Genomic DNA, 22,644 nt, shown 5'->3' on the forward strand with positions numbered 1-22,644 from the left:
TCGACGTTCTATTCACCGATCAATTGTTGCCCATCACAGTTGTCTTCAGTTCAACCTCACACATCTCCCCTCCCACCTTCGTCCGCTGGGGGCCATGCTTGCCCTGCCCAACTGTTTTTTTTTTTCTGAGGCGGGAAAGGAAGGCTTTGGCACCCGCTTCTACCGAAGCCATGGGCGCCTGATGCAACGACTCGGTCGAAGCTAATAATAACGACAACAATGGCGTCAAAAGCCAAGACATAAAAGCGAACTAATATGCAAATTGCGCTGCCGCTGCGGGATGCACTTTGTCGCGGCTGCTGCATCTTGTTAGAGGGAGAGGGAGGTGATGCAAATGTTTTGATTGCAATTTCGTATGCACCTACTGTCGATGCGGGCAGATAACCGAGGTGCGAGGGTGATTACTGATGATATGCAGCGATGATTTGAGCATGTAGAATAGAGTTAGAAAATGGAAATTCAATCGAAAGTAAATATAACATGTTATTAAAGTACATTAAAGCCACAATGTTAAGGTAGGGCTTAACATAAAAAAAATACTCGTATCATTCAAAACTGTAGCCGCCTTGAAACGGAATAGAGTTAGATACTCATCGCGAAAATCAATGACACACGATGCAAAAACGAAGATTTTACCATCCCGGAAACGCAAATAGAACCTCCGGTGTGATAATCGAAGCAGCAATTAAATGCAGGAAATCCTCCCCGCATACGGTGATTGTTTTCAAATTTATTTTTCCGACGATTTGCTTATTTTGAACGGGTTGTAGAATTTGCATTCACTGCAAAAAAGGGCATCTGTACAAAGTGACTCTTTCGTTTCCCGTGGGGTAGGTTTTGTTGCACTTTGCCAAGGCTTCTCCGGGCTAGATCATGATTTAATCGCCATAGGTCGTGGTACAGCTGACCACAGTGCACCAGCCACACGGGGTCGTAATTGGCCCTAATTTGTCCAGCACTGTGTAGCAGTGAACGCCTCGCTAGCGAAAAAAAAAAAACGTTCCACGCTCGATGCAAAAGGATGTTTGTGTCCTCCCCTTCGAATGGCAACAGTACAACACTCTTCATGTCCCCCCCATGGCAAACGATTGTAAATCGTTTGCAAAAGTTAATCCAATCAACGTTCATTTAGCCGATCGCTGATGCAGTGACGGTTTTGCTTTCGGGAAACGTGGCCTATTTTTCCTTTCCCGCCTGAGCTCCAGCTTGCGTACGGGGGATGGAAAAATTGGCTCCCTGTTTGTGTTTGTACGAAGGGAAGGAACGTTGGCAATTAGTCAATTAAGTGCGCGTGAACCCTCTGCGCGCCAGCCGTAGCCAGGCGTAGAATCAACAAAACGTAGCAAACGCACCAAGTGCAAGTGCTGAAGTTCACAACATTTGATCAGGAGGGTTGGACATCCCGAGGCTTCCCGAGGGGGGTGGAGGCGCGGGAGTTGACTGTTTAATGAATGAGTGCGCATGCAATTGTACGGCATTACGGTCATTGGGAGTAGCAGGCACGTCATGTACGACGTCATCGTATCGGTTGTAGGGGCAGTTCGATGCGATCCGCTGCAAAGAAGGCGTCCTGCGTCAATTAGTGTCTTCCACCAAGGACATCGATAGACTACTGTCCAGCAGTGTTTGTGTGTGTGTGTGTGTACATTTCCTAATGACGTCCTCTAACGTGATTACTAACGATTGGTGCGCAAATGAAGTAGTCGTTCGCTCTGTTTGATGTACCGTGGCAGCAGGATGAGTGACAAGGCGTGCTAGAATGGTGTGATTGATCGTGCTGGAGATTTTAACCACAGTACAGTAATCGATCAACAGTACAGTTGTGTGAATGTGTGCTGTTTTTTCTTACCTATTATTCCCCTCAGTTTGCGTGAAAATTAAATTATGAAACATGATGCAACTTGAACGGTAATATTAAAGTATTTGCTTTATTCGAAACGGTTCAGCATCTCTCGCGTGTTAGATGACTCACAGCCAGACAGCGAAAGCTCGATACAAAACACAAAGCATTCCACCATCAACCGATGACGGTCAAAAGATTAGTCACCATTAAATATTTTAACTATTATGTTCGCGGAATCAAGTCGGCGGTTTAAGGGCGGTTTCGCTGTTGGATTCCTTGGCAAATTATTGTCCCTGTCTCTTTTAACCCTTTTTCTAATGCAGGTGGTTGTCTCTCGAGACACAATGGTTGTGTTTTGAACGATTTTTCTTTATCCCTTTTCTCCCATTACGAAGGAAACATAAAACAAAGTCCATTTTTTAGCAAACCATACCCTTGGGGAATGTTTTGAGTTGGCACGGAAAGGATTTCCGTTTAAAATTTAAAGACAGGCCAAGACAGGCTACCAATAAAAAGGGCATGAAGATTGCCGAAACCGGCCTCCGTCAAGCGAAGATGATGCAATACGAGATCGTTTTTCCAACACAAAATCTGGTTCACGGTGTGATACGCCTCCAAAATACTTTTCTTAATCGCTCGCGACCAGTCCTTTCCTGGACGATGGGCAACCAGATAATAGCGCGTCTGGAATCGTAAAACCTGGTGCGGTAGTTACCGAAAATCGCGAACGAAGACCTTCCTGGAAGTTGTTCTGGTTAGATGCTGAACATTGAAGAACAAAGACTTGTTTCTAAACTGAGGTCTGACCACATGGATTGATTTATTGATTCTGTATTATAATTTTCAATGGATGCGCAGGGCGAAAACATGAAGTCAATGTCGATTACCGAAGCTGTGGGGAGATGCAGTAAAGCCAAAAAACGTGTTTAGCGTATCCTTCCAATTATTTAAGGGAAGGTTTGATCTCAGCATAGGTTCTGCAGAATCCATCCTGTTTGACCCACAGCATGATCTTGCAATGATCATGTCTGCCAAATTGCAAAAAAAAAAATACAGACTGAATTGCACCATGCAAAGCAGTTTGGAAACTGTTGGCTCATTAAGAAACGACGCCCCACCGTACGACTGCGAGGCGATGTGCGCTTTCCCGATTATTATTATAATTTTCTCCTGCAAAACAACATACGCGTTTGACCAGTAAGATACGCAAAACAAAAAACCTGAGAAGACACGAATGATTTTGATGGCCAGTAATAACAAAGATTATTGCACCGGTCATTACCATTTCGGTGCTGTTGTGCTGGGCGATTCGTGATGAATCTCCAAAGCCGTTCCAGCAGTGATATGTTCTTGCAGGTTGTCGCTCGTTCGTGCTCTTCTGTTGTGTGCGTGTGTGCTCTGGTGTGTATACATCAACGAAGGTTGCATCTTACACTGACCGAAGCTCAGTTTTATTGCCTACACCCTTGCGTATGTTTACGATCGTGGATTAATAACAATAAATAAGCAGGACTGAACACAGCTCACACAAAAAGGCAAAGAAAGAAAACATTCACATGTACACACGCATGGCCGCAACCGCAAAAAGGAGCAGAGGAGCATCATTTGCGAACGACAGCCGAGACTGTGGATCAGTCGCACGAAACAAAGCTGAAAAGCCTCATTTCAGCTACCGGTACGGGATACCGTCGCTGCCCTCTCGCGCAAAGCGGGGTAAGACAGCACATTAACGACGAACGATTTCGATGCGCATCAGAACAGAAACCGGGCCACTGGTGGATAAGGTGCCAAATAAATCTTTTCCTCAAGAGCTAACCAAAAGGATTTGGTGTGGTTTTGCCTTGGGAGATGGGTGGGACGCTTGCAGGCTACCCGAGATTGGTTGCGGTTTGTGCTTGCGGTTTTTATTTCTGCTTTTCTCAAACAGTGGCCCTTGTTCGGTGCGCCCAGAAGCATGTTGGGTGTGGATTTGATATGCTTCATTTTTCGGGAGAGGAGCCTTATTTTGGTTACTGTTGAATGCTCGTGAAATTGTTAATTCTACAGCTCTTTTTACTGTTAAACGCGAACGCATTATACTTTCGGCACAACACTGCTGTTTTGAAGTGGAGCTTTGTTAAGAAACATTTGCAGAGAATGAATCCGTATCACTCCAAGAGTCGTATGATGTGTTAATGATCATCAAGGGCTCGATCTGTACAAAGCCTACTCTTTAATGTCTTTAATGTCAATCCTCCTCGGTTTTGCTGAAGCTGAGGAAAACGAATACCACCCTCCGTTAAACGTCCTCCATGCATTTCGGCTCGATAATTTCGATATCATCGTGTCGATAATTACACACCCAGAGATGCATCAATCTCACACAAAAGAGCGCTTATCTTCTTTTGGACTTGTTGTGTGCTGTGTGCCAAACAATGTTGCAGCAATGACAATGAACCTCCATGGACAGGAATGAAATAGCAAGCACCATGCATAACACAATTATCTTCGTCCAGCAGCAATTCGGTAGCTTCGTAAAAACTGCGTAACGATCCCGAAAACGTGTCTGGCCTGACAGATGGGCCAACAACAACTCATCGCTCCCGAAACGCTCGCAGTCGTGCAGGAAACGTGACGGTGCATCCAGCAGCAGGATTAAATATTAGCCCGCGTGCTGTGCAAGTGACGCCTGCAACCAGATCGCAGCAACCAGAAGCCACTCCGATCGTTCCGGTCAGCGGGTGTACTGCACGACGATCGCGCTGCAGTAGCCCGTTCTCTTTTGCTTCTTGCCGGGGCCTCAGACCACAACCCTGTTCCCCAAAACATCGCCCCCCGGGTCGATGACTTTGCCAGTTGAACGGTAGTTCAATTCTGTAGCTTGAGCGTTTTCTCTCCTTTAAATGGGATTTAAATCTTCTGGCTCAACCCTACCCCGTGTGTTCCTGCCACGTTTGGTGTAGCCCCCCATATGGTTGAGACGTAAATTGGAGGAATAAGAATTGAGCAACCGATTACGCTTCGGTAGCCAAACCACAAACACACACACACACACACACACACACACACACACAAACAGACTCATGCCCATCTCCATATGCTCCAAAGCGCGTGAGTTAAGACGCTGCTACTGATCTGCGTGACTCTCGTCAGTTTGTTGTAGGCCGCGCGAAGACGGGCAGGACGAAACGGGCCAAGAACAATAAATCCATTTTGGAAGCTGCAATAAACCCTTTCGAATGGTGGCTGGTTGGCTGGGATCGGGAAAGAAAGTCCATCGCAAGACGATTTCAGATTGACGTGACGTGCCTCGCGCCCTCTCGCCTCTTGTCTTAAATCGTCCGCTTCAGGGACGAACCACCGTACAGAGGGTAGAATCATACACAACAGCACACGAAGGTTTGCCGTTCGGAGGTTCGTTGCTTGTTCGATCGTTGAAATCTGCGCGCGCGCTGAAAATCATGAGAGTCGCTCGGGTGGAAGGCGGGGGAACCGGGTTGCGTGGCAAAACAAATGATCGCTCGCAGAACCGAGCCGGGCACCCGGACAGAACACCTGGGCTGCCGAGTAAACGCTCGGTTTCAACGACCCCAAAACGGGTGGACAAACAAAGAAGAGCAAAGATGTAGCTCTGGAACACGCCGAGAATGATGGTAGGTGGATCGAACGGAAGGGAGGGGGTCTTTCCACACCCCGTGGGGTTGGGCGTCGTTTATCCGTCTCCGTTCCCCCACATTAAGGGGGTGCAAACTGCAGCTCCAGACCCCTCAGCGCGGCCGTGCCTTCTCATCTCACATGCGCAAGCCGTTCGTTCCTTGTCAAACGGAAGGCTCTGTTGTTTGTTGTTTTCTTTATTTTGCCTGGAGGTGGCACAGCGAGCGTACGGCTGATTTTTGAGCGGGAACTTTCGATCGTCCTGTGGGTGAAGCCAGAACAGGTTTTGCCGTTACATGCCCACGGGCCGCATGCATGGGCGTGTTACATCGGGAAGGTAAACAAAAACAAACGATCGGGTCGGACCGAGAGAATCGTTCTCCCGAGCGCCCTGAGCACTCCGGTATAAACGGATGCATCTTCGAAGTGCGTCGCTTTTGGCGCGATCGCGAGAAGGCAGCACCGTCTTGATCGTGGCTTGATCGTTTATAAGGTTTTTCTTTTCTTTTTGATACTACTTCAACCTCAGCCTCGTTCTCTCTCCACACACGAGCTTCAAAATGCACGGTGTTGTTTTGGTTCTCGTTTTGCTTTCATACAGCTTCGCTCCATCCCCTTCTGCACCCTCAGCCCTCTGCAATATTCACCCCGAACGCACATACATACACACAGACGAGGAAGGGAACGGACGATTGTCTGAAAATCAGGGCCCGAGAATTATTCTGCCCGCGTTACAGAACGTGTACACATACACGGATCGTTCCCCGCCGTATCCTGCACCCGTTCTCCGTTCTCCATTGTCCACCACATGATCCATAATTACGATCGTACTTTCTTTTCTATCCTTTCCTCTCACCATCTTCTACACACTCCCCCTGCCCGTTTTCACCCCGCACCCAGAGCCGTCTTTCGAGCCAGCTCGAGCTCGTTTTACGTTAACGTTTTTACGTTTTTGTTTTGTTCGCCAGTTTCGCTCCGGCCCCGGTGTGTGTCCTCTTATTGCTATTGCCTTTTATCCTCATTTCCTCTTCTTCTTCCTTTTCTTCGCTTGGCGTTGCTGCCTTTTCTTTATGCTGCTCTCCCGTGCACATCGTACGACAGCGCACACGCAAGTGCAGCATACAACGCGCCTTTATCTTTTTTTTCCTTCCACTTCTTCACTCAACAATCGATCTTTTTCTCTTGGCCTTTTACTACACCACAAACGCACAGGTCAACAGACACACACACACACACAAATACGATGAATCAGGTTCTCTCTTTTGCATCTTCCCTTCGCTTCCCCCGGTTGATCATCCGCCACCCTTTTCGTTCCCTTTCCCGTGCTTTTTTTTTATTTATTTATCGCTTTTATTTATTTAATATTCACGCTTTTCTTCGTTCTGGACGCTCTCGGCGTGTGCGGATGCGTATGCGGTTGTGTGCGTTGGGGGCACAATTTCAGGATCATCTGTGTGTGTGTGTGTGCGCGTGTGTGTGCTGTGGTCAGATCGGGGTGAAAAGTGTACAACAACTGCAACTGGGCCGGGATGCACTCCGCTGGATGCAACCACGGGCCGAACGGGGAGAACGGGGGCAAGTGAACGGATTTCTGTTTTTGTTTACAATCCGCTCCGTAGCTTTTGCTCGATTTTCTACCATTTCGTTCTCGTTCTATGCTTCTCTGCTTGTGTGCGCGCGCGCCCGGACCTTCCTGTACGCTTCATCGGTTACGATTTTTCCCCGATGCTTTTTAGCTTTAATCTGTCCCTCTTCTTCTTCTTCTTCTTCGTCCTCGTTTACGCTGCTTGTTGTTGCTTCTTGTGTCTGCGTTCACTTTACGTTTTTACGGCACTGTACCTCTCCTGGGCTGCACTGGTCGCGGCGAGTGTCCGCCATGGGAAGCTGCTTCCCTCTGTCATTCGATCGCACCAAAGCCACGATCACTCGCGATGGCTTTCTCTCTCTTTCGCTCCCTTTTCCGGACTCGTTTGCTACGACGCGCCGAACATCCATTCTGAAGCCCTTCTTGTCGCGTCTCTCGACTGCTTTTGTTCCTCCAGCGAATTGCGCCCCGAAGGAAGGGGGTGTGTTTTTGGGGGTGCTAGCATCTCCTCTTCATTGGTGAAGCTAACCTCTGTTTTACCCCATTTCCAACGCTTCTCGGCTGTTTCGAGCGACACCCTTTTGTGCATGGCAGATCTATAGCTCGTTACAATACTTAGTAGATGGAAAATAATCAAACGGAACGGGTTCGATAATGGGTGGTGTGCAAATCGACACAAATACAATTAAGTTTTATTGCGTAAGATGCACAATTGCATATGGCAGATATAACGAATGAAAATCGACTCATTTTTATCACAGTCTTCTATTTTCTTTGAATGGTTTTATTAAATTAATTTCAATATTCCTCATAACTAAACCATAAATAGACTCAAAACACATCACTATTCCTGTAGCCGATAAATTTTGCTCGAGTTCCTTTTTTTGTAAATCATTTTACGATCGTTGCGTACCAAACCAGATTTACTGCTCGATCGTTCCATCTGTTCGGAGCGTTTGTTTGGGGGGTTGTTGCTTTTTTATGCCTTCCACTTGAAAGTGTTGTTATAATGTGGCCACGCGCAGTGTGTTGGTGTGGGTAGCCGCCGCGTCTTGGACGCGTCTTGTCCTGCGTTTCTCCACGTGCACTTAATGCAATCAAGCCCTCCAGCCATCCATCCAACAGCAGCAGCAGCAGCATCATCAAGAAGCCAGGGTACAACGACTTTTCTTCGTCTTTCGTTGCGCGGTCCGTGTCCGCTTCGGTAGCGCGTTGTGTTTGGTGATTTGTTTTGTTATTTTCCTTTTTCGGTCCGTTTGGAAGAAGTTTGGAAGTTTTGGCGCGCTTTTTATTCTGAGAGAAAGATACGAAGCATCACGCCCATGGATAATGGTCCTGCTTTGTATGTGGTTTGTCTTGCTGTTTTCTCTTCTCTTTATCGCAATATTATAATTCTATTTTTAATTCAGCTTTAAAGGATCAAACTGTGGCCTTGTTTTCTTCATTTTTTTTAATCCACAAAAACACATACAACACATTACGCTATCTCGAACCCGTTCCGTCCTACACACCTTGCCTGTGGTAAGAACCAATCCAAACCCCTCTCACACGAGATGCACGTACCGCCGTTCTACAATGTTCGTACAGTGCGCGCGTTATCGAAACGGGTTTAACCTACCCGGTTTTTGTTCCTCCCCTCATTGGTTGATATCCAGTCGCCCCGAATCCCTTCGTCCGGCTGTATCATCGAAATTGTCCTTCTCGTGTATCGTCGGGGCACCGAAAAGCCCCGCTCGGTAAGCCGCGGTGCGAAGGCGTCACCCGAGATAAGTAGGCCACGCTACGGAACTGGTTTTTCTTTCCTGGTCTTTCGCCCTGCCTCACGGATTCGCTTTCCACAAGCTCTCCGAGCCGCTAGAACCCGGCGGGGCCAATTTTCCGTCGCGCCATGTTCTTGTTCTTCCCCATTAGCTGGCTCCAAGCGGCCCGCGGGACACATGGAGTGCATTGACACGGGTGAGAACGGGTTCCCGAATGCAGCTACCGTATGCACCGTGCTCCAGGGTGTGTGTGTGTGTGTGTGTGTGTGGATGTATGCAGGACGTGCAGGACGTTGCGTCTCTCGGGTGTCCGTGAATCACGGGTTATCGGGCAGGCGTATTTTTTTCATATTCAAATGAGGGTGAAGCATAGCGCAGAGCCCCCCGGGCGGCTGCAGCTCGGAGTTTCGGTTTACCGGTGCCCGCTGCGGTGACCTGGCCCGTGGCCCTATTTTATTTCCATAACTGATTTTTGTTGCTTCACGTTTTCCTCTACCTTTTCGCCGTTTTCTCTCGCCTTTGGAGAAAGGAAACCGGCGATGGTGCTTCCGTTACGATATGAACACGCAGACATTCAATCCTTGACCGTGGAAGACGCTGGTGTCAAATGCAACGCGCAAGCAAACCGTTGTGGAAGAAGGAGGACAACAACAACAACAACAGCAGGAGCACCAACAAAAAGCGGAGCATAATCCATGCATCCAGCGGGGACCGTCGGGGCCAGTAGCGCGAGTGGCTGGTGTATAATAAATGTTTTATTTTCATTCCCGTCTGCCCATGGTGGTTTGATCCATTATGCTTTGATTCGATTTCTGGCCGGATTTGGTTAACCGTTGCGATAAATCACTCGCTGTTGTCGCGGCTGGAGAATGAACCTGTACCGCGGCGAGTTGGATGGTTGGATGTGCAATGAAAGGGAAGCATGATTCCAATAGCACTAGCAAAAAAATGAGTGTCCCAATGGGTGTGAGTCAATATTTTAAATCTATTTTATTCCTTTTTGGTGGGACATTTATCACAACTCAATTTGAATAATTTATTTCCAATCGACGAACAGAGTGGAAGGCATTAAGTGTTGGGTTACTTTTTCCACTGTTGGTGCTGACCACAAGTGCCCGGTGTGTGAAGGAGCCCCTTCTTTGCTCGCCGTGTTCTCAACCGTGCGAAATGTTAAACGCAACTTGAAACGAACTCCACTGTCCGCCCCAATCCGTTCCGGCCCAGCACTCACCCGGCAAAAGCTTACACAAATCACACACCGGAAGGTTAACGAGTGGGTACAAACCGGTGGCACGCGTTCTGTTGCACCTATTCAGCATCGCGATCACTATCTTGCTGCGGCGATAATACAAACGAGGCTTGTAGTCGTTCGAAAGTAAAAAAAAAAAAACACCAGAGGTTTCATCGGAATGATCTCAATCAGATAAGCAAAGTGTAACAAAGTAGCTTCCCGTGGTGTGTCGTGTTTTTTTGTCGTCTGAATGTTCCCACTCATTTTTTTCACGACTTAATAGCCGATGCTAGAACTGATACGTAAACAAAAACCACCGACTGGCTGAGAAGCGCTCGGAGATTCCCGTTTTGTGGTAAATTGAGACACGCGAGCGGAAAAGTTTCAAGTAACACACCAGAACCGACCGAACCAACCGAAAGCCACCGGAACCCGACGGCCCGACGTAATGAAACACCACGCGCAAAAGGGTGCACTACTCTCGCGGCGGAAGCGTGTCGAGAACTCGCGCCAGACAGTATGGCACCGCGTCGCGCTAACCGCGACGGCAAAACAATACTCCCATTAGATGGCTGCGTGAGATCGACTGGTGAGGAAAACCCCTGCAGTGTGGAGAAGTGTTTGCACCGTAAAGTCACATATGCTTCGCCAACAACAGCACAAACAAGCAAAAAAAACCCGATTAGTCAATCAGCGGTCAATCATGATGTCACACACCATAGCAGTTGGGTGGTATGTGCCTGTGAGGCAGCGGCACCATGCCCAGTGGCAAGATGTTTTGCCCTTTTTTGCGTTCCGCTCTGGTGCATCGTTTAACTCAGGCAGGCGCAATCAAGGCATACCCGCGTGGGCTCTTTCTTCCGAGGGCGGCACAACGGGTCCGGTTGCGGTGCCAGCGTCATACCAAACATCATTATGATTATTGCTGCACCTCTAGCCCGATCTTCCATCGATCGTTTGCGCACCGATCGTCGCACACGTGAGAATTTTAATTATTCCTTTGCTCGTCTTGCTTGGAGCGCCTCGTTGCGTGTGTGTGAGCTGGTGCCTTAAATGGGCTGCGCCACGGTGGAATGTTCCTTGTTCGATTGGATATCCTGTTCCTGCTTACTTGCTTGCTTTATTGCATTTACCCGCTCGTCTCGGGGAAGAGGTACGCTTATTTTTTGCTGATTTCATTCAACTCATTTCTGACTCAGTCGGGCGAATCGGTGCAGGTAGGCAGTGGGGCATAAGGGATTTATCGTGAGAAAGGCATCGATAATTGACGAGCTTTGAATGCGGGTCACTTTATTGATCCTTGTGGTTGTTGTGGAAATTCAATTCTTGCTGAACTTTATAATTACCTCTCGACATCCTTGAGGCTTTGGGAGGGAGACTTTCATTTTTTGTCGTTGTTGTCGGTAACTGTAGCTAAAGTACGCTCGTCATGACATGCAGTAGTGAAGTTAGGGATCTTTTGAACAAAACAAAAACTTAAAAATGATTCACTTTAACCGGACTGTACTAACTCAACAGTTACTCGAAGGATGCAGTACCGTTCCATAGCACACACTCACACACCCCTTAGCATGACCAAGCAAAACGTGTGCCTTTATCAATGCTTCCTGAGGCTTAGCTGCTAACGGGTGTTTTGCTTGCCACTCGGATCAGTTCCTCCATATCCGCTAGCTCCACCATCCAACAGTGGACGCCTGAGTCACTGGGTGAGAATTTTAATTGAACCCAGGAAAAAGGTTCCGATACGGAGATACGGAGACGGTGCGCTCTACATACAGTCCTCCGCAAGTCCCACAGTAGCTAGGACGGTTGAAGTGTGTTATCTGACGAGGGGTTAGAAGGTACGCAACAAAGGCTTTTGTTACTGGGGCACTTGAACCGAAAGTGCTTCCGGGTGCGTGGAATTGGGTTCTTTATTGGGAACAGTGCCGTGCAAGAATGAGTCAAGCTTAGCACACAGGGTCTTACGGGTATGGATATTCCAATAATAATTTCAAGTACATAACTCTCATCAATAAATTTTTGAATAAAGACTTATCCAATTCCCTATTTTGTGCCTTTCGTTCACAGATGTCCCAACAACACCGCTGTCCCAGTCACCACCGAGCGCCTCCTGCAGTCCGTTCGCGAACGGTAACTTTTTCGGCTCGGGACAGGTGTTCTTCCCCCGCACTCCGGCCAATACCGCCAACGGGCGTAATGGTGCGCGAGTGTTCTTCCAGCAGACACCGAACCCGGGCCCGCAGTACACTCCGGTGGGCAACTCCCAGTCGCAGCAACAGCCACCGCCCGGGTCCGCAAACAGTCATTCCAGCAGCAGTGGAGTAAGCAGCTCCGTCGATACGCCATCGTGCTCGTCCGGCACGCCGCACTAGTAGGTGTTTTGGTTCCAATATCCGAAGATCAGTCGTTAATGTACAACTTCTTATTCACAGTCATCAGGGACAGCTTCAGCCGATCCAGTTCAACTGGCACGACGACGGAGATTCGAGCGAGTCGGATGCGTCCACATCGCAGGCCACTTCCTCGTCCGGCTGCAGTCCGCACTGTCTCGGGATGGATGGCAGTGGACCGAGCAGCTCGTTCAGTACGCCATCTTCGTCCACCGTCATGAGTCCGTCCTCGTCCGGTGGTACGCTCTATGCTGCCGTGCCGCCCCATCTCGACTACATGGCCGGCCGGGAGCAGCTGCAGGAGTTCCCGGGCAAGATCCCGCAGCGTAAACGCAAATCGCGCACACCAAAGCCGAAGAAACCGGGAGTAAGTAAACGAATCCATTGATTAGTTGTAGTATTGGAACTTTTTTTGTGTTCTGGAGATTCAGGATTTCAAAATATGCCATAAGACACATTTGCATGAAGAAAATCTTTCATCAAGTAATGCTGGACAATCGAGCGATCATAACAAACGTTAATTCCAACATCCCAACGGGTCGTTCGTACACTGTTTAAGCGGGTGAGAAGAGCAAGAAACTCTGCACCCGCTTTTGCTTCTCCACCGCCAGCGGCAAACACTGCTCCCCAGTGCTACCACCCATCATTATGCTATTATGTGCGCTACCCCACGGACAGAGCAGCAGCCTTCATCAGCGGCGTTGTGCTCCAGTTGTTTTTCTCCCCCCGTTCTTTCCATCCGCTTGCTCTCTCTCTCTCGAGCAATTACTTAACATGTCCCTTCGAACCTGGGCGTCGATGATGGTTTCGTTTATAATTAGCTGTCCAGTAGCAACCACCGCCACTGCCACCCGCCCCTCGTCAGCACCGTACACCATCATCGCGTCGTCTTGATATCCCGGCTACGCGTAAACAAGCGCACCCGGGAGAAGAAGATGCACTTTGTGTTTACGTTTACAGCTTCTGCAGAGGGCCAGAGTGATGGGCCAAGCGTCCTGCTGCGTTATGATCGATGCTGCCCCATTGATGTGTACGTGTGTACATAGCCTTTTGTGTTTTGTGCGCTGCCTTATTTTTCATGCCCATCTCTCACGCCATGCGGAATGCTTTATTTTCGTAAATAAACAATTGTCCGTCGCCCCGTCCCGTGAATCGTCGTCCCGGGCTGGTGAAAACTGTGCCTACGAGTGTCTGCTGCCTTACACCATTTTTAACGCGGCATCGCGCGGCTGAGGATTATGCTTGGATTGATGGATGAAGCCAATCTCATAATGACGTTCTTTCAATTGCGGTGGCAGTGGGCTGTTTTTGTGCTGCACTGTTCATTCTCAAACGCATCTTTCACTGCAAGTGATCACGCAAATCAGCAGAAGGCAACCAAATAAAGCGACTTGTTTTTTGTCCGGGATTTGCTTCCATTTGGCGGGGTTCCATCACAAAACGGGAAAACGATCACGACTCATCCGAATGATCATGGCGCGGGGTGCGATCATAACCACCGAGGGCGGAGGGCGAGCAAACATTACCGCGCTGACCCAGCTTCACAGCAGGGGAGCGAAAATCTGTGTGTGTGTTGTTTATTTGATCGAACGCGAAGGGGCGTGTGCGCGTGTGTTTATTGTTCTGCGGGCTGTTGCCGCTCGCGCACCCGCCCGGAACAAGACCGCACGTGTGCGTTGTGCATTGCTCGCTGCTCGGGTAATTCGGGTCCGGTTCACTTTCGCCGGGCGACACGTGTAAGCAACTCGGTGTGCGAGCCGGGGTGTGGGGTGTTATGATTTTCCATCGCCGCACACACACTCACACGCGCGCGCAGCAGGCCGGCTACTGATTACCCTCGCGCGATGAGCGATATACTGTGGGAAATTGAACGATTTGTTAGGGGATGCGCTTCTTAATCGCGCACTACAAACAAACGGAGGGAACAAAACGATGGCATTGAAATGGATGCAGTTTGATCGGTGAAAATTGTGCCGGTACGGCCCGGGAGGTTGCGTTCGTTGACCCATTCGACTTTGAAGGCGGAGACCATGCGCCTCCATCTATTGTTTGTGTGTGTTTCTGCTACCCACAGTCGTGCCCTGCCCAGTGGGCTGTGGATGGTTGTTTGTGGATGGGACTATTTAGGAAAACTGCTTCCAGATGATCATAAGTGATCGTTACGCTTGGCATCGCAGCACAAACAAAAGGTCTGATAGTCCTGGACGATGGCAGCAATGAAGGGGTTTAAAAGGGAAATTTTGTGTTTATTTATTTATATTTAGTTGGAGAATAATTCCTTACAGATTTTTAGGTTGTTTAAGTGATGTGATGGACATGTGATATTAGTTTTGTAGCTAGGCCTGGACTTCAAATTCAATTGAAAGGGCGTAAATGGAGTTCTTTACCACGTTTAAGATGTAAATGTCTCCATAACATTTCAAAATCAAATAAAATCGCGTACACGTACACATATCGAGCAAGAAAGTTGCTATGAGGGAGCTCAACCGTTATGACTTCCCCTCGGTGTGATCCACTTTTCTCTCTATTCAATAGCTCGCCACGTTACCCCATCGAAAAAATGAAAAGAATGGTAAATAATAACGCAGGTTAACGCAGCAAAGCATTGCATCCCGCGAGTCGATTACGAGCGGATGCATCATAGAGAAATGATCAGCTTGTACTGCAATCGCACGCAATCAAATCACGTCCTCAATCGGGCACGTGTCGTGCCGTGAGTGCATTAGTGAGCGCAACCGTTCTGTGCGTGAGCAAAATAGATCACTGCCGCCTCCCGATGGGCAGAGGGGAAAAGCTTCAGAAGCAAATCGGAAGCGGGACAGCTCGCGCGCGCCCGATAAGAACGGCTAAATAATTGCCTACAAATCGGCGTTCGCTTGCTGCTGTGCTGCGTGCGGTTAGCGGTGCTGGATATAGGTTACGTGGTGTCGATATCACGTTCTGCATTGGTGCAGCGATGCAGTGTACTCCCCTTCCCCCCCTTGATTCTCCCCATTGCGGCAAGACCTATTAACGAGGGTTAAATTACTGATAATACTCGGCTTGCTAGAGTCATCCAACGGCGCTGGTGGTGCACCAGAGTGGCGAGCGAATCCTTTCTCGACCCTTGGACGTGGACGGCGATGCACAGTGTCGTGTGACCCACTTCTCGGGTGTGTGGTTGTTTGTGCGTCTGTTTGCGCTGCATACAACATCAACCACAAACGTCGTGGTCAGCGAAAAGCCCCGAAGGTCCACGCAACTGGTGTGACGATCGTTTCTAAGAAAGTTTTTCCATCGTAAGCTTCGTGCCGTCAGAATGCATATGAAGAGGGATGGTAGGTTGTAATTAAAATGAGAGTGCTCGATGCAGCCAGAACACGGGCAAGGGAACTGTAGATGACCTCGTTCGTGGTATGATTGATCGTTTGTGTTGCACGGAGAACATGGCACATGTAGAGGTGTTCGGATTGGGATCATTGATGTGGTGTGATTAGAAGCATTAATTGATGTTTTTGTCTCGTTGCGCAAAAAGAGCTTACCTTTAGGGTAAATCTCATTACAATACTCTCGTCTAACTCTCGGCTTTTGCTACTCTTTTCAGTTTCTGGAGCAACCATTAATGTGGCAGATGGCGGTTACCGCGGCGCTCATTGTGCTCGGCTGTGGATATCTGGCGGCAAGGTGAACCGACGGCAGCAAACGCTTGTCCCAAGTTAGCTCACAGAGCCGTTGGACAAGACAAACCAGCAAGGGACGAACCAGGACCCTTAACTCCACACCATATCCCCATCCCATCCCCGACTGGAGCGCTGGATTTCTGGAATTTCTAGAAGCAAAAGTGTCATTTCTGTGTGCCGAAAGATGTGTCCCAGGCTGAGCGAAGAAAGAAAAAAGCAAAAACTCGTTGGTTTAGAACTTACACCGTGATAAAAAAAAGATATAAGAATAACGAAGCGCAAATCGAAGAATCAGTGTGTGGAGGAAGCGAAAGGAAAAACTCATATTGGTCTCAACTTGCAAACGTGCGAGTAATTTCACCAAATAGCGTTAGGGAACAGTTTCTCTCCTGTCCGATAAGTGCCACACTTTTCCAATGTGCCTGTTTCACACGCAAGATCCGAAGAACTCGGCAAAGCAAGAGGAAAGCGAAGCTTGAAAAGACCCAACCCGGACTATATGTTTGACATTCTCTGTACATCCCGATCTCGAGTCTCGAGTGCAGTCGATCGATCGAAGACGATCCTTCACGCGTTCATTGTTGCATTTTAAAGCTGTTTGCCTTTTTTTTGTTTACAAGCACCGTGCGATAGGACAGGACACTGAAGGCTCAACTTTTCTACCCTGCAAAAAGGGATCTTACGAAGGAGCAGAAACACTTACCAGCTGATTTACAGCTTACCAGGATAGCGTTAGGCAATTTCTATTTTCGGGAACTAGTGCATAGCGAACCATAAGTAAGGTGGCGGCAAACCGACGATGTGTAGTGTGTAATATTAAAGTTAAGACCGTGTTGCGTGTAAGCTTAGTAGCAGTATTACAGACAGACAAAGGACGCGCCCCGTGGCCGTTGAGCTTTTAAAAAAATGATGTTTTATCCCAGATTTCGTGCAACGATGCATTTCAAACTACGCGCGTTTCGGTAGCGCTTAAGGAACGTGGTGCGCAGCCATCGAGTTTCGTTTTAACACTTCCCTTTTAACCCATTAACATTACGTTCGATCTCTTTGTTGTACATGTTTATACCTCCCTCGGAACGAAAGCTTTTCCTCAAAGTTAATCAAATTTGTTTCTCTCCTTCCATCTCTGCCATTTTGCAACCACCCGAAAAGCGAGTGTGGGTTAGGTTTAGAAGTAGGAAATGCTTGTGTTGTATCTCAGCCGGGGAGTATATACTTGTATCCAGTATCATTTTTTTTTTTTTAGCTTGATTCAAATGATGATCTTCACGTAGAATATAGAATGATTTTACCGACGATTTTACAACGATCTAGCTAAAGTTATTTTAACGTTTATTTCCACCCTTACATAGGATTTCGTCTGATTCAACTCAGTTGTAAAACACACAACAACGATTTATCAAATCGAAAGCCATACATTTTAGGCTCCATAGTCCAGGGCATCGTGTCGTAGTCATCGGATTGACTCACAAGAAATTTTAGAAGTGTCCTGTGGACTTGAGATAAATCGGAAAACCCTGTAAGACAGCATTTGCCATTGGGAGAGTCGAATCGAAATGAAACAAGGTAGCAGAAGCAATAATGGTTTACCAGGTATCCATTGAATAGGCAGCAACATTTTTCAGTGTATTTAGCAAAGGAGAGGATGATAACTGTGCGTTTAATGAGGAAAGGTAAAAACGCACTGAAGAATATATCTTCCTCAAACCACCTTGTACATGAAGAAATCGTCCACCGGAAGGCGATAAATCGTGAAGCAACAGTGCCAACGCGTGAGGACGTGAGAGAAAAGCATGCAGCAGCATTCAGCTGCTGTCGATAGAAATTTAGCATAATTTGGTACAATTAAGTGCTTTTGGATCAATTCGCCCGATGCATGGCCACAACTCCATGTGCCTTCAGGAATGTTGATGTCTCTGTTCTTTTTTTTATATCTTACATTTAAGGCATTCTATAAGCTAAGTGTGATTCGAAAGACAGTGAGAGGGTGAATAGCTACAAGATATGAAGCGCTCGAAGTATAGTTAAATTCGTTACAAGGAGGAATGTTACTGTTGTAATTCGTTATCAGACACAGCAATCAAATCAAAAAGCCCGTAGCGTAAAAACAGCTATGTGAAAAGAGAGAAAAGAAAGCTGCAGTTCACTGTGTGATCCAATCCAACCTGCGCACAATACAGCACTGCTGCGAGTGAGCTTATCTGGGCTGCTAATGAGAACGAAGAGGAAACCAATCCTTTATTCCAAATATTTGCAAAAAAAGAAATTGTCACTGTGTTAGGTGCCCAAAGATTTTTACTTTTGTTTCGCCGATAATTGCTAAAGTGTTTCTCCTTTCCTTCCATCTTGTCTGTACAACAAGCGCCTTAACGTGCCTTCAATTCTTATGTTCAATGCACCTTTTCATTCTGTTTGTATTCCGCTGCTACCGTATGCAATAGATGGGGAGACAAAACTAGCAAACTAAAGATGATGATGTTGTTACATGGGCGGAAAACAAAGACAGGATTGATCTCAGTATCGGCACTCGAATCAGTTTGTTTGTATATCGGTTTACCGAGCTCCTTTGAGTTAGAATAATTTGGCGCAATGCATTTGGTTTACGCGAGGATACCGAATCCATCATTCAACACACGCAACGCACAGCATGTGGCAATGAGAAGAAAATTTAAATTAATAAGCAAAGCATACGGCAAACGAATACTAGAGGTAGACGGGTTCGTTCGAAACGGAACCGTTGTCGGTGATTATTAAATAATTTACCTCTGGGGAACGCTTTTCCGAACGCATTTGGCTTCTCCCAGGAAGAACGCAACATTTTGAAGCGATAGATACGCAGGCCTTAAAAACCCGCCCCGCTTGAACTACTTCGAGATGAGAAGTAGGTAATTTGTTTTTGCTAAGGTTAGCTTAGCTTTCGACGATCGGAACATACATGTGTGTTGAACAGGTTTGCAGATAGAGTGCATTCTGGAAACACGTGCAGTAGTAGCATCGGCGGTACTGATATGGCCACCCCAAAACCGGGTATCTGTCGTTGATTGGAGTGTTTAATTCTTTTTGATGTTGTGCTTTTGGCGTACGGAAGGGGCTGTGATGTAGATGTTTGATCTCATTTTATTATTTTTGTTTGCAGAAGGAGGGAAGAGCTTATCGGAAGAGGATTTATAAAAAAAGGAACGAGTAAAATTTCATCGAATAAGGTTTCTAGGGAAGTAAAAAAGCATATATGAATCAGGCGTTTAAAGCTCCAGGGAACGTTGTACTGAAGAGGAAACTTTGTGAAAGACACCACCGCACCTTACCACGATCATTCTAGCGATGCTACTAGAGATGACCCAAAAGATCGCTACGATGATTTTTGACGATATTTTTCTTCTATTTTGCAATTCTTTTGGTTCTAACACTGAGACCTTATGACATTTTTTTTGCTGCAAAAATGTTGCCAAAAATGATCGTGGGAGATCTAGAGGGGCCGGTTCAGAAACCACCTGCGACAGAGAAGGAACGTCAAACGGAGCTCAGATGCGCAACGCTGCTAGGCATTTTACATTTCTTACGTATATATGTATTTTTTTTTTTGTTTTATTTGTTTCATTTTTAAGACATTACATGATAGAACCTTTTTAGAACATATCGAACATGCCGATTTGTGCATTTTTAGTAGTATAGATAAAGTGCTTTTTCGTGCGTCGGTCAGTTATCTGGATCGAGGCATCTGTTGTTGGCTGATGGCGGTGTAGTAAAACCCCGAGTAAACGCGACGGGAACTTCGATTAGAACAATATGTACCGATAGATACGCATTGTCACGCATTATATAGTTGTTGGAAACTGTATCTCTCTTGTATGATCGCCAATAAACATGAGGTAAAGCAAAAGTAGAAGGTGTATGGGTGGCTAACTTTAATTAAACTAGGATTATTGAGACGTGGATCCATGTTATTCAAAAGGAAGGCATTTTTATGAAATAATCTGAATATATGATTTTAACCGCGTGATTTATGAGAAAATCGTAACTATTTTACCAATTTAATTGAAAGGCGCGGCCAGTGTGCATTAACGAACTTTTTTAACTCAAAGCTTTCACTAGTGTCCACTAGAGTGCGTTATCGGCTCGCACCAAGCATGCACAGTGGTAGTGAATGCAAAAGATAAATTAGCTACTTACGTACAATAATAATGATTCGATCAATGATGTTGATGCAAATTGATGATCTATGATTTAAATTAGCTACATTTTGAAAAACAAAGCACTATTGCGAGACATTCGAGCGGTAATTACCGTTTGTATAACACATATGCCCTAATTGCACTATGGGCTATGGATCAAACTAAATCCCTCTGAATTGTATTGTGAGCGGCGACGCAGCACTTGCGGTATGTTTTGCGTATTATAAAATCTGTAAAGATACAATACTTCATGCACATTTATACAACAATGCAATTAATAAACATTCGTGTAACGAAATCGTTTGTTGTTACAATATTTGGAAAGAAAAATAAATAAATTTTAGTTTGAAATCAATTTTATCCGAAATGAACTGTATGCCTGGCCCACTGTGCGGCATTGGAACGCACACTGTCACGCCTTCGTTCGTAAAAGCTTTCGGGTGCTGCTCTCCCATTTGGTACTCTCAATCTGTTGCTGTTCTCGCGAGGAGTAGGACGCACGTACGTACGCCGCTGTTTTTGTCCGATTGTGTCGCGTGAGTCTTCCGGGTTTCCTGCTAGCCGGAAAAACAGGTTTTCCTCAGTCGTCATCGGGAAAGCCGACGAAAGGTACTGAAGCTAGCGTAGCCGCCCGTAGTCAACGGTAAAAGATTCCGGGCGTGTGTCTGCTGTGACGTGTGTTTTTTTCTGCGGGCTGGTCGACGGAGCAAAAAAAGCGCAGAAATCGGAATTCTTGCAGTATCAGTGTAGATGTGAGCTGCTAATACGCTTAGTTTACGAAAGGCGGAATGGTGTGTGTATTTAAACAAAAATGCGAATCGCCGGGATTCGAGAGCAAAGTGTTCTTGTAACCGGTGAAGGGTGTTCCGTGATTCGTTCGGCGGAATGGTTGTCGTCAGCTGACTATCGTCGAAGAATGTGAAACATTTGGCCAAATACAATTTTGATACCGAAAACAACATGGCAAGATGAGTCAACAGTTGCTCGCGATACAGTAAGTTCAGTGCCAGTCCACCACACACAAGCGAGTTCAAGTTCTAAAGCCGGCTACTGTGATGAAACTTCCCGATGCTTCTTCTATCTACACCACCATTCCACTGTGACGGTGCGTTAAAGCGTCAAACACGTCTTCAGCGCCAGAACCGTCCCCGTTCGATGGCTTAAAGTTTCGCTCCCCCCAAAAAAAAACCTCTAACCAGAGAAGAAAATAGTCCTGACGCACAGGTTGTGTACGTGAATCTGGTCGGACGGCGTCTCAAACGGTGCGTGGCAAGTGTGTGTGTGTGTGTGTGTCGTTTGTTTTCGTTTGTCGCCATCTTCTCCCCTTGCCCGTCCTGTCCTGGTGCATTATCGGCCAGAGCTGTGGTGGAGTGTTTTGGTTGCGTGCAGTTGCACCGAGGGGCCCACCGAGGGTTCCCCCTGGCCTGGCCGGCGGCCTACCTGTGCGATGTGCATTGCGTTGCGTTGTGTTTGTTCCGTTGGTTCGTTGAATGTACCAAACACGGCGCGGCACACATATCGGCGTTACCTGTTTTAAAGGGCATATCATAAAAGGTGAATAGCTTTTGCGTCTAGGGTTTCTTCTGCGCTTTGCTGTGCGAGTGCGAGTGAGGCGGGCGAAGCGAAAACGGGAGAAAACGTCTCAAGAAAAAGGAGGCGATGGCCTTTTCCCTGGGCCTGTGTGTATGTGTGTGGATAAGTGGCCGTGTGTGTGTTTGTGTGTGTGTGTGGTTTGGGCTTTTCGATCGTGTGAAGAAGCAAGGTGAAGCCGTAAAGCCGATCGAAGAGGAGGCGAAGGAGTGGTGCTTTTTTTTATTTCTTTCTTTCCTTCTTTCGTTACATCAAGTGTCGATCGATGTGTCAAAATAGTTGTGCGGTGAAAAATTTATGTTTCTTTTTATTCTAGCAACAACAACAAAATAAGGCGTTAAAAGAAAGCCAAGTGCAAAAAGGAGGAGCATTTGTGTAGTTTATGTAATTGTAGCTCCTCAAAGTGTTGATTGTTGTCCTCAGTGTTAACAAGTGTGAGCTGTGTTTTGTGTATTTTGAAATTAAATCCTGATCGTAAGCACTTCAACAAGATTCGACGTACGACAGCAAAAAGGTGCGTTATTCACACAATTACAACAATTTCAAAATCAGGTTTGTACCAGGTCTACAATTATGCAATTGGTTATTCAACATAAGTCAGAGAGGGGCAAAAATATAGAAAATTTTCCTAATGTACAAGAAGCATCATCCAGCTCGCCCAATTCCCAATCTACTTTAGCCGTTAAATTAATCCTTGTGCGCCGCCGGATTTGATTTGATCGCGAAATTAATGCCACCATGGCGCAACTCGGCGCGATCGTGAGCAACCAAAGTTATG

The 22,644-nt window shown here is 46.9% G+C and overlaps 2 protein-coding genes across 10 annotated transcripts in view; both read left to right on the forward strand.

Annotated features, from left to right (window-relative positions):
* The window catches only part of LOC133391179 (cell death protein hid), a 56,103-nt gene extending 36,119 nt beyond the window's left edge, over positions 1 to 19,984 (forward strand). Inside the window, exons 2-4 of the mRNA XM_061642837.1 lie at positions 12,123 to 12,426; positions 12,488 to 12,812; positions 16,029 to 19,984. Of these exons, the coding sequence (XP_061498821.1) occupies positions 12,123 to 12,426; positions 12,488 to 12,812; positions 16,029 to 16,112 (713 nt within the window). The 3' untranslated portion in view covers positions 16,113 to 19,984. The remainder of the gene's footprint in view (positions 1 to 12,122; positions 12,427 to 12,487; positions 12,813 to 16,028) is intronic.
* A 748-nt stretch (positions 19,985 to 20,732) lies between these two features.
* The window catches only part of LOC1281808 (transcription factor mef2A), an 82,377-nt gene continuing 80,465 nt past the window's right edge, over positions 20,733 to 22,644 (forward strand). For 2 of the 9 annotated variants that reach the window (XM_061641182.1, XM_061641191.1), the window contains exons 1-2: positions 20,733 to 20,885; positions 22,183 to 22,380. The gene's annotated coding sequence lies outside the window, so the exon portion shown is untranslated. The other 7 variants (XM_061641185.1, XM_061641186.1, XM_061641183.1 and 4 more) reach the window with 7 other exon arrangements.

The sequence above is a fragment of the Anopheles gambiae genome, chromosome 2 (assembly GCF_943734735.2).
Source record: "Anopheles gambiae chromosome 2, idAnoGambNW_F1_1, whole genome shotgun sequence".
NCBI classification, from domain to species: Eukaryota; Metazoa; Arthropoda; class Insecta; order Diptera; family Culicidae; genus Anopheles; species Anopheles gambiae.